The sequence below is a fragment of the Podarcis gaigeae genome (genome assembly GCF_964106915.1).
Source record: "Podarcis gaigeae genome assembly, chromosome: Z".
NCBI lineage: Eukaryota > Metazoa > Chordata > Lepidosauria > Squamata > Lacertidae > Podarcis > Podarcis gaigeae.
In genome coordinates, this window is record NC_139691.1 from 15,262,830 (window position 1) to 15,275,144 (window position 12,315).

The 12,315-nt window shown below is 45.3% G+C and overlaps 1 protein-coding gene across 2 annotated transcripts in view; it reads right to left on the reverse strand.

The window, feature by feature from the left end:
• BARHL1 (BarH like homeobox 1) overlaps positions 1-12,315 on the reverse strand; it is a 37,905-nt gene that overhangs the window by 9,399 nt on the left and 16,191 nt on the right. Inside the window, exons 1-4 of one of the 2 annotated variants that reach the window (XR_014560000.1) lie at positions 3,220-4,075; positions 2,497-2,641; positions 1,490-1,535; positions 611-653 (exon numbers count right to left, since the gene is read on the reverse strand). Coding sequence is in view for 1 of the 2 variants with exons in the window: in XM_083721427.1 (XP_083577553.1) it covers positions 4,141-4,435 (295 nt within the window). In the remaining variant the exon portion in view is untranslated. The other variant, XM_083721427.1, reaches the window with a different exon arrangement.

The window sequence follows — 12,315 nt, forward strand, 5'->3', positions numbered from 1 at the left end:
CCACACGAGCGGAGAGGGCTCTTGTGCTTGAGTCCTGCTTTCAGGTTTCCCACAGGCATCTAGTTGGCCACTGTGAGAACAGGATGCTGGACTAGATGGGCCACTGGCCAGATCCAATTCTTAAGCCACCAAAAGCATCCTTCTGGGCTGAAAAGCAGGGTAGAGACATTAAACTGATTCCTTATCCACGTAACCAGAATTATTTTCCCCTCCAGCGAGAATTTTAGGGGCTTCCTCTTGCTTCTTCTCTCTGATTGCTTTCCAGCATGTTTTGATGTCTCTGTAGCGAAGTGGGGTGGGTGAAGAAGGCTAGGAAATGACTCAATCTGTTTGTAAAGAAGTTTATTTCCACATTTAAAAAAAGAGAGAGGGAGAGGGAAAGAGAGCGAAAGCAGGAGAGGAAGCTTTCCCCTCCCCCGATCTCTTCTAAAGCAAGAATCCTCCTTTTCTTCTTCCTCATTACAAAGTCCGGAAAAGAGAATCCTACAGATATACAGACTTACGAGACTCACTTACACAAATACGCCCTCTGGGTTCACCAATAAATAATTCATATACATTTGTGCACCAAAGTTATTTACAAAAAGAAAAAAAAATTAAAGTTACATACTTTTTGAAAATTCTTGGTCTAGCATAAAAGGAGTCCTCTTGTGCTACAGGGAGATAAAACATAGTTATTTCTTTTGCTCTGTGTGTGTGTGTGTGTGTGTGTGTGTGTGTGTGTGTGTGTTGGAGGGAGCAATCTATACCTTTCTGTACCTCGAGCCAGGCTGGTGGTCCGCCAGCAACTAATTTCCAAAATTGGAAGGCCTAAAACAGTAGTAATCCCTGCTGGGTTTAGTGGGGCTTACTCATAGGTAAGTTTGCAAGCCTAGTCTCATCTGCTGAAATAAAATTGGATTCTGTTACTTTAACCCATTCAACGTGCCTATTGTTTAGTTTTTTTACCTGTTGTAACTGTTCTCTCTGTTTTATATACACTATAAAATGAATGCTTTTTAAAAATCTTTACGTACCTTCCCAAAATTGGGCTGGTAAGTGTTTCACATACCAGGAATACAGAAATACTAAGTCAGGCCATTGGTCTTCTTAGCTCAGTAATGTCTACACTGACTGGCAGGGTTTCAAAGAGAAGATATTCACATTCCTACATGGCTATGCTGTTGAAGGATTAAACCTGGGACCTGCTGTACCACTGATATTTATATATATTTAAATGGAGATGATATTTAAATCATCTCCATTTAAATATATATTTCTTAAATGATTTTAAGAATCAAAAGAAGTAAAACACAGATATATAGAGTTGTATAAAACCAAGAGAAGGCCAACTGAAATTATGTAAACCACTTAAAGGTGTTGGTGATTAACTTGTATGTTAATCCTGCTGAACAGATTAAAATAAGTTGAAATAAATGGACCTGTGTTCACTAAGTTCATGGACCTCGTGTGCATTGATTTCAGTGTGTCTGCTCTGACTGTAACTTACATACAGACATCTCTTTCCCCTTTACGAGCTCACTCTATCCCTTTTCCTGCAGTGAGAGAAAAGGACGAGTCAGCATGTAACGTCCAGGATGTTTTCTTGGTGTGGCTGGACCGGGTAGGAGAACAAACTGTAAATGTGTGTTTGTGTGTGTGTGTGTGTAAAAATAAATAGCCATCAATAACCCAGATCAGATATGTCTGCTGCTGGTTTTGCGGCTGGGGCGGCAGGGCTGCCAAGGTGTGAAAAATTCTCTTATTCTTGTCTTGCCTCTGAGGACACCTCCCAAACAATTTGCTTATTGGTGTGGATGTGACCTCGGTCTCAAAGTGGTAGAGGGGCTGGGGAATGTTAGAGTGCCATGAAGAATATCATATATATTAAGTAACTGAAAAGCCAAACTCATTGAGGAGGTTGCCTGTAGTATGTCTGTATCAATTACTGCCTCTCTTGAACAGGAAGCGCCCTCCAGGAAATGACAGGCAGAAGGCTGGGCTGCTCTGCGGACGGATGCATGTAAAGCATGTTTTTCCTCAAAAGAATCCTGGGAGCTGTAGTTTGTTATGGGGTGCTGGGAATTGTAGCCCTGTGAGGGAACTACATTTCCCAGGATTCTTTGGGGGAAGCTGCCTGCTTGACTCTATTCACTCCATCTGAAAACAAAGGGGCATTTATTATTATTATGTTTAAAAGCTGTTTAACTTTGCCAGACCATGCAAAGGAAATCAAGCAATGATGCAATAGTACAGAAGGGCCCTGTCAATGTGTTATGATGTGTGCGTGTGAGATGATATATTCTCTGGTGGGCTGCATGTGTCCATGAAGCCATGTGTGTAAAGGGTGTTTGGGCCTGTATGCAAAGCAAGGGTCAGGCTCTTCACATGCGGCCCTCCAGACCTGTCTATGCAGCCCTCAAAATTATCCCCAGGCCATGCCCTTCACAGGCCTGGCTCTGCACCTTTCTTAGATGCTTTTACCTGTCTGGAATGAGTCCCTGAACTCTTGCTTACCTGGCTGGAGTACAGATGTCCACATGTGCGTAGAAACCTCTGGGGTTTGCAGCACCCCTGTGGTACAAAGGTGAGGGCCCCTGGCCCTGCCCATCACTGCCATGCGTCCCCCAGAAGGTTGCTTATGAGGACAAGTGGCCCTCAGCTGGAAAAAAAAAAGTTTATTAGGAAAGGGGGTGCTATCAAACAGGTGGGGGAGAGAATATAAGTCCATCTTTGCCCACTTAGAAGGGTGCTGAATGCTCCGCTGCGATATCAAATCGGGAGAAGTTCTCCCTGCAATCTGGGGGAGGGGGAACTGCATCTGCTGAATCTCTACCTATTTTAAAAATTGAAGGAACTCTGGGAAGGGGTGGGGAGGTTGGCAACTTCAGGAAAGAGGGAGGGGTGACCCTCCTTGTTCTGCTGGAAAGGACTGTGTCAGGCCCAGGCATAAACACTTGTGCACATGGGTAAACAGAGTTTATGAAAGGCAATGGGTCGGAAGAGCAGGAAACCCCATGCAAACAAGAGGCAGTATGGGAGAGACTGTCTTTTGTAGGGGTTTATTATTTTCACAGGGCCCTTCCTACTCCTGTGGCTGTAATCTGATATAACTGTTTTAAAACTTTTTTCCTATTTGAAATAAATTTATTGATAATATTTTGTCTATTTGCTGCTGCTCGGCTTGTAGAGGGAACAAAGCACCGTCCCATAGGTCGTGTGAAGGAGGCAGAGGCGTACTTAGGGGTCAGCCATGTTGGCCCCCGCCAAGGGAGCAGGCCGTGGGGCGGAGGCGCGAAAATTGTGCCCCTCTTTCGGCGCGGCGTGGAGGCATGGGCTGTCTCAGCAGCCCTGCAGAGCCCCCTCCCCAGAGAGCCGGCAGTGCTGCCGGTTAGTTTGTGCAGCGGAGCTCCCCGTGAGGACGCCGACGACGCCAAACGTCAGGCGAGGCTCTTAAATTTGCAAAGCCGAGTCACTTTCCCCTGGTTTCCTTCCCGCTTTGACCAATTTCCAGCCCGCGCCGCTGCATGTTTACCCCTGAGAGCAAGGGCCATCGACGGGGCTTAGTTCCGAGTAAAGTGTGCACTTTAGGGCGCAAGCTCCAAGTGGTGCCATAAGAAACAAAAAGGCAAGCGAGGTATTGTCAAAAGTTGCTGCCTCTGACTTGCCACCTTTAGGCTGCAGGCCGGTGTACCCACTTTCCTGGGAGTAAGCCCCATTGAACTCGGTGGGATTTACTTTTGATTAGACATTTATAGGATTGGGCTGTTAAACGCCCAGTTTAAGAGTAATTTGTGACGATTGAATTAGGCCAATTAATTTTTTAATTTTTTTTGCTGGAGATGCGGGGGGGAGGGAGGGGGCGCGCCGATACCGCTCCTTGCCAAGGGCGCAAGGGAGCCTAGGTACGCCTCTGGAAGGAAGCACTAAAACGTGTGCATCGTGGTATATCCCCCAAATAGGCTCTGATTTTCCCTCCCGTTTTCAAGAGTCAAACCGGACCAAATTTGTTCGCTTGCATGTGTGGTTGATGGTGCGTGTGCGTGCGTGTGTGTGTGTTTGAGCAAAGCAACGCCCGTTCAAAAGAGGGATTTCCCACCCACCCCCCGGCGTTCCCACGTTGTCTCTTCCAGAAGCTGCGCCCGGTCCCTCCTCCTCGCCTCACCGCGGCTGAGCCGCCCGGGGAAGGACTCCGGCCAGGGGGGGCAAGGGCGGCGGGGGCTCGCTGCCCCCTTGAAGTCCGTGGATGAGGATCCGGGGGACCAGCGGCCTCTGCAGGGCCGGCGGCGGGGCGCTGGGCCCGCGGTAGAGATAGAGGGCAGCGCCCGGATCCAGGTTGGACACCAGACTCTGCGGGTAGAAATAAGGCGACGGGAACATCCTCTGCAGCGCCGAGTAGTTCCCGGCTTCGGCCAGCAGCTCCAGGCCCACCGCGGTCTGCCTTTTCCATTTGGTCCTGGGGTAAGGGGAAAAAAAGTTTCGGGGGTCAAGACACTTGGATCACTTTTATTGACTGTTTTAAGAAAATCCATCTCATGTGTCTGCGTTTGACAAAGGGATTGCTCTCTTTGGGGCGGGAGTTCCACACGTGCACTTGCATAGTCTCTGCACCTGTGTGTACAGCTGCACGTGGGAACGGACCCTCTTGGAAAGGCTGGTGTTTTTAAGTGTTATTAATCATCATACTAAACGATAATACCATTTTTTTATTTGTTCCCATACCAGACTGTATTACAAAAGTAATACTGTTTAAAGAATAAATATAATTAACCCGCCCCCTTTTCATGATTCAAAGTATATTTCTTTAAAGCACAATATATTCTACAAATAGGATTAAGACTCTTGTATTTAGCATAATATTCAACCTGCAAGGGCTATTTGCTTCACTAACTTTCAAGAATAGAAGAACAGAATCTCACTGAATGGACCGAACCTTGTTGGCTGATTGCATCAGGGGAAAACAAAACAAAAACCACTGTGTTCTAAGTGGTCATCAGAGTGTCTGCCTGGGATGTTAGATCTGTGGTGGTGGATTCACACATTCAAGTCACCACCTGATGAACAGGCAACTGAGGACCTGCTCAGCATGTGGGGATTAAGCAGGGATTAAAAGACCCAGCACAGAGGAGAAGCATAATTTAGGAGGACAAAATCATGCTCATGTTCACATTAACTGAAAGAATTGTAACAGGCTGCTTACTTGCACATATGAAGTGTTAATCACAGATCTGACACCACAACTTTCCTATCGTGCTTCTTCTCCTCCAACTAAATCTGAGGCACTCAAATTTGGCGGCCACACATAGAATCATAGAATTAGAAGGCACCCCAAGCATCATCTAGTCCAACTCCCTGCAATCTCAAAGAATCTCAAGGAATCTCAACTAATGCATCCCTGACAGATGACCATTATATCTCTGCTTAAAAACCTCCAAAGGAGAGTCCAGAACTTTCTGAGGGAGTCTGTTCCACTGTTGAACTGTCAGAAAGTTATTCCTGATGTTTAGTCAGAATCACCTCTCAGTCTCCTCTTTTCCAGGCTAAACATACCCAGCTCCTTCAACCATTCCTTATAAGGCTTGGCTTCTAGACCCTTGCCCATCTAGTTGCCTTCCTCTGCACACGATGTAACCTATAATAGCATTAGCTTTTTTTGCTGCTGCATCACACTATTGACTTATGTTAAGCTTGTGTTCTACTAAGACCCCAAGATCCTTTCCACATGTACTACTGGCAAGGCAGGTGCTCCCCATCTTATATTTGTGCAACTGGTTACTCCTGCCTAAGTGTAGAACCTCACATTTGTCCCTACTGAAAATAATTTTGTTAGTTTGGGCGCAGTTCTCCAATCTGTTAAAGTCATCTTGAATCCCAATTCTGTCTTCCGTGGCATTAGCTACCCCTCCCAGTTTGGTGTCATCTGCAAATAGGATAAGCATCCCCAAGTCATTTATAAAGCTGCTAAACAACAACTGGCCCAAGACAGAACTCTGTGGCACCCCACTTGTCACTTTTTTACAGCAGGACAGGAACCATTAGTGAGCACTCCTCGGGTTCGGTCAGTCAACCAGCTACAAATCTACCTAACAGTTACCTCATCCAACCCACATTTTACCAGCTTTCTGCAAGAATATCATGGGGGACTTTGTCAAAAGCCATATTGAAAACAAGATACCGTACAACCACAGCATTCCCCAGATCCACCAAACTTGTAGGTATACTAAAAAGACAGAGAGAGATTTGTCTGGCATGACTTGTTTTTGAGAAACCCATACTGGACCTTAATATCCACAGCATCCTTTTCTAAGTGCTCACGGGCCAACTGTATAATGATCTGTTCTAGGACATTTCCTGGTATCGATATCAAGCACACCAGTTGGTCGTTACCTGGGTCTTCTTTTTTCCCTTTTTTGAAGATGAGAACAACATTTGCCTGCCTCCAGTCTGCAGGGACCTCACCTGTTCTCCAAGAATTCTCCAAAGATTATAAACAGAGGCTCTGAGAGTACATCCGCAAGCTCCTTTAGTACCCCTGGGTGCAGCTTATCAGGCCCTGGAGGTTTGAATTCATTTAGAGCAACTCAGTGTTCCCATACCACCTCTTTTCCGATCTTGGGCTGCAGCTTCCTTCTTGCATTGTTTATTCTGTTATCACCAGGTTGGGCACTGCTTTCCTTTTGGGTGAAGACAGAGGCAAAGTAGGTGTTGAGCAGTCCCACCTTTTCTCTCTTACCCAACAGCATTTCTCTGTCTTCTCCATGCAGAGGACCTACTACTTCCTCGGTTTTTCCTTTTGCTTTGAACATAGCCGTGTGAACAGTGCAATATGGACGAGCGTTTGTGACTCAAAGAAGCAAACCAACACATTCAGTTTGCAGAGGATCAAGATGTAGGCGCAACATCTGTACAATGTTCAGCCTTGGCCACAACACACTACTAGGAACAAAGGAACACAGTAGGCTGGTTTATGTTGAGTCAGATCATTGGTCCATCTAACTTTGTATTGTCTACACTGATTGGCATCTGCTCTACAGGGCTGCAAACAAGGAAAGCTTTCCCACCTCTACCTGGAGAAGCTGTTGGAGATTGACCCTGCAACCTGGTTTATATAGAGCAGGTATTCCACTATTGAGCTACAGAGGCCCTTCCCCAAAGGCCATAGTGGAGAACGTGTGGCCCTCCAGATGTCGCTGGATTACAACTCTCGTCATCATAAGAAGTGCCTGCTTGATCAGGCCAATTGCCCACCTAGTTCAGGCTCCAGCATCCAGTTCTTACAGGGACCCTCTAGAAACCTGGAGCCAAGACATGAGCACAAGAGCCCCCTCCCCTCCTATAGTTTCCAGCAACTGGGATTCAGAAGCATTTCTGCCGTTGACTGTGGAGGCAGATGATAACAATTGTGACTAGTCTAATCTGTCTAATCCTCTTTTAAAGCCATCCTACTTGTTGGCCATCACTGCCTCTTATTCTATAGTTTGTTCTGTGTGAAGAAGGGCTTTCTCTTATCTGTCCTCTGTCTTTCAACATTCAGCTTCATTGAATGTCCACAAGTTCTAGTCTTATGCGTAATTTTATAAATGTCTATCATATCACCTCTTACTCTCCTTGTCTCTAAACTATCCTTTATTTGCCCTGAATATTCCAACATTCCGCTTCAATCATCATCATGGTCATCAGCATCATCCTTAAGCCTTGAGCATGCTGGCTGAGGCTGATGGGAGTCGAAATCTGCAGCATTAGGAGGTCAACGCATGTCCCCCTTCCATGCTGTAAAAGAGTGCTGGCCTTCCAATTAAAAGATCCCCACTATCTGACATTGATGCAGCCCAAAGCACAATCAATGCAACCAGCCACATTCTTACTTGTGAGGAGCAGCTAATACCAATTGAAAACTTCCCTTCAGGAATAGACTGTGCTCCATAGCCTCTGCTGTAAAGGCTGCCTCTGCCCGATAAAAGCCTACACATTACCTTTGAGAAGTTCAATCTTAAGTCTGGGGAAGTGAGGCATAAACAGACAAGTGTAAGTGACTTCCTTGTCTGTGTAGGACATGACAGGAGGTGCCATGTCAACCGAGGATTGTCATCAATGTAACATGAGCCTTGTGGCTCCACACACAAGGATTTGCCGTTGAACATAATGATCGCAAATTGTTGTTATTTTTATTACGTACTGGCAGGTGCTTGTGTGATGCACACATTCAGTGTAGCTGCAAAGGAGGTTGATCTGTTTGGGCAGATGGGACATTGCCCTGCTTACCTCCCTCTGCCCCCACCTGCCTGCCTTCTTGCTTACACCCAGTCCAGGGGGTTGCCCTGGCTGCCAGCTTCTTAGTCTCAGATTTGCCCCTTTTAGAATTGACAGTGAGTTGACAATGGCAGAGTGCATGGAGAAATGCTTTGTATATTACATATTGGGCCCCCAGCTTGATTTCCAAAGCCTCCTGCAAGCTGTCACTCAGAACTCTGACAGGAAGGAAAGACGGGCAGAAAGAGAAATGGGCTGGCAGAGAGGGGAAAGGGGTGTCCTCTCCCACTGCTGCCTTCAGCCCCACCCACGTAAGCAACCAATAGCTGTGGACAGGATCCAGGCAAAATACTTCTGTCATTTCAGTAGCAAATTATCCATCCTCGGATGTGCCAGTATGGTGTACCCTTGAGTACCCCCAGAAAAAAGCACTGCTCTTGGGTAATTGTGCCTGAGTCTGCAGCATTCAGACCCATTGCTTTCAGTTTTGGAACCATGCAACTTGCATGTTTACTCAGAAGTAAGCCCTACTGAGTTCTGAGCATATGTAGGAGATTTCAGCCTTAAGTATGGACTTAAATCTTTCCTTAAAAAAACACTTTTTTTATTGTGGCAGGATCAAATTCTGGGAGCTCTCAGATCCGTATAGTTATCATCCTATGTATCTATGGAATGAGAGAATCAGTCCATTTCACTAGTTGTAAAAGCCTGTTCCAAGCATTCTGTCACGTTTTACTGTGACCAAGAGACAGAGCTTGAATAGACATTTTCCTGGAGAGAAGTCCTGTTAAGTCTTTGGCAGCAAAAGCAACTAAAGCCAGTTGTCTGTCTGTCTGTCTGCCTATCTGTCTATCTGTAGAACATCTGCTCTGCATGTAGAAGGTTCCAGGTTGAATCCCCAGAAACATCTCTAGTTAGGGCTGGGAATGTTTCCTGCTTGAAATCCTAGAAAGCAGCTGTCAGTCTGTGCAGACAGTACTGAGCTAGATGAGCCAATGGTCTGATTTGGTAGAAGAAGCTTCCTATGCTCCTTTATGAAACAGCCACATACTCAGAATGTTAAATATATGTCACACTTTGGACTGCAATGGAATGCATATTCACCTGGAGGTATGTTTCATTGAACTTAATGGCATTTACTCCTAAGTAAACTTTGCACAAGCAACAGTACTTCTGAAGAGTTGTGTAGGTTTTTCAACTGTTCATAATACTTCAAAAAAAGATCGAGAATAGCATTTACAAGAGTTCTGAAATTCAAGTTTGAAATTTTAAAATAAACATATCATTTCCCCAAGAGAACCGCAGCAAAGCTATTTTTGAATGTGTGTTATCTGCATGGGTTACTGATGCCCTTCCAACATTCTTCCTAGATCATAACATGGGACCAAAAATGGCTTTATAGGCACAAATGGAGTGCGCTTCCAGGGGTGAAGTCAAACTTCTGAAGAATCACAGTACTTGCTGTGGCATGCAAAGAGTGGTAGCTCACAACTGCTGCCTCCCTCATTGTTTTTGCTGCGATAACAGCACCAAAGTGACCTCTCCTAGGCACACACCCAGGCAGGGTGTATAGAGGTCCTGGGTGACCAAGAGAAAAAGACTTCCTCTTAGCTTCACTGATGTGGTCCAAAGAAAAACAGAACAATGCACCACCAGCTTGGCAGCAGGAGTTGCCAAAAGGAGGTGGACAAGGCACCATCCAACCATCTTAGGGACTCAACTCCAGATTTGTTTAGGGTTTACTCCTTAGCCTTTTCTTCTCTTGAAAAGATGTCCCACAAGGCAGGGGTACGGATTTCCCTCCAGAGTTTACTCCTGAAGCCTTTCTCATGAATGAGTCTAGTAGAGTTTACTTCTGCTAGATGGGCTACCTTACCAGGTTGACAAGCCCCATCTGGCTCTCACTTCCCTCTGCAGCTTCTGTAGAAACTGCCTTCTTGACCATTGGGCCCACTATTGGCCTTGTCAGCTCTATCCACCAGAGACTGTCTTCACGTGCAGGGGAAGTCCCTAACACACCAAAGATTTGAGACCTTTGGCTACCCTCACCTCGTTTAGCCGGCCAGTCAAATATGTATCTGGGGTATAGCCAATGTTGCTTGCTGACAGCTTCTAGAAGCCACGGGTGAAAACTGAGTGCAGGGTGGGGTCTAAAGGTGGACTACCCCAGAAGGAACATGAATTGCCCCCCACCCCTAACACCCCATGCACCCAGAGTAGACCCATTGTAATTAATGGCCCTAAATTTGTCAAGTCCATTAATTTCAATGGGTCTTCTTTTATTAGGGCAAACATTGGATGGAAGAGAACATGGTATCAAGCTATCCATGGCATGGAAATTGGGTTAATTTCTGTCCCAGTATGTTGGGTCAAGATGGGGAGCACTCTTCTGCAGCACTTTGCTACAGAGCAAAGGACTGGAGGCTTTAGAGGTTGAGCCAACACAGAGAGATAACTTACAGAGAATGGAGGCATACCAGAAGCTTATGAAATTTTGAACGGCACGGAGTGAGGAATATATCATTCTCTCCCCAAACAGACTTTGAGGTTAGCCAATGAAATTGATGGAGATTGTGGCCCCAGCAAGGTTGGTCTTTATGGTCCCCGTTCAGTGGGAGGAGCTGGGGGTGGGGTGGTAATGCAGCAGTGCATTTTGAAGCAAATTAAATTATATGCATTACCATCTAAAAGAGAGGGGCTCCACAAGTCAATTAAGTTGGAGTCTAAAATTACATAACTGGCATACTGAAAAGGGAGTTCTTACAGGCCAGCCAAAATAAAAGTACAAGGCAGAATTAATTAATTGAAATCTGCAGCAGAAGAAGGGATAATAGCCACTAACCTAGGTGGGCTTAAAAAAAAATAATTAAAGGAAAAATCAGCATGGGTTGAGCAATAGTTATTAGGTATGTGCTAATTCAGGTAGAACTTCCACATCCAGAGACAGTCTACTTCAGATGTTAGGAACAAAAATAAGAGGAGGTTTTTTTGCCTTCTCTGATGCCTCTGGCCTCCTGTTTTAGTAAAATGCTGGTAGGGTGGGAAATATGTTGTTACGTTTCAATTTAGACATAAAAGTCTGGTTCGAAGAAGCGAAACCAAATTAAAATAGTTGTAACAATTGTTCTGAGTTCAAGACACAACTGAGTGAGATGGAAACCAGCTCATACAATTTGTAAGGAGTTTTGATGGGACAGTGGAGCTGGAATCTATTTTTTGTTCCATTTTAATGTAACTTTTTTTTAAAAAAATGCCTACAGGCAGCAAACTGCATTTATGTGGCTGTCAGGTTCAATCTATAGGAAGAAATTCAAAATAAACACTGTACACACACATGTCCACACAGAAAGAGAGGAATTTATATCCAAAGGAGGAAGCAGCTTAACTGACCCATCTTCAGTTTCTCACTCAAAAAAGCATAGCAAATTATTTTTGTTTGAATTTATTATTTGCAGAGTTCCTATTTGGGGGTCATCAGAATCCTCTGACCTCTCCTCAGCCCAAAGCCCCCCAATAGATCACTTTATCCCATCAAACATTCTGATTAATTTGCAATCTGATCTGATACCTGCCGGCTGGGGCTTAAACTCCACTTTGTCCATTGGGATTCCATTCAGAGCAAATATATGCACCTTTGCTGCACAGCAGAACCACATTGGAGAAGCAGAGTGATGAATCGAAAGAACACACAAGGAGAACAAATGAGGGTTACAAATTGTAGGCATTCCACACTTGTACGAAGGCGGTAGCTCAGTGGCTGAGCACCTGCCCTGCATGCAGAAAGTCACAGGTTCAATTCACAACATCTCCAGGTAGGGCTGGGACAGAGTTCCTGTCTGAAGGCCTAGAGAGCCATTGCCAGTGAGTGTAGACCAAGGGCCTAACTCAACAAAAAGCAGCACACTACATTCCTAACACAGCAATCCTAATGATTTATACTCAGAACTAAGTCCAGTTGAATTCAGTCAAGCATACAGGTAAGTGGGTTTAGAATTGCAGCTAACTCCTGTTGGACTTAATGGGGTTTAGTTCTGAGGAAATCTGCACAAGTTCTGGATAAATACCTAATGGGTGGAGCCTGTGATT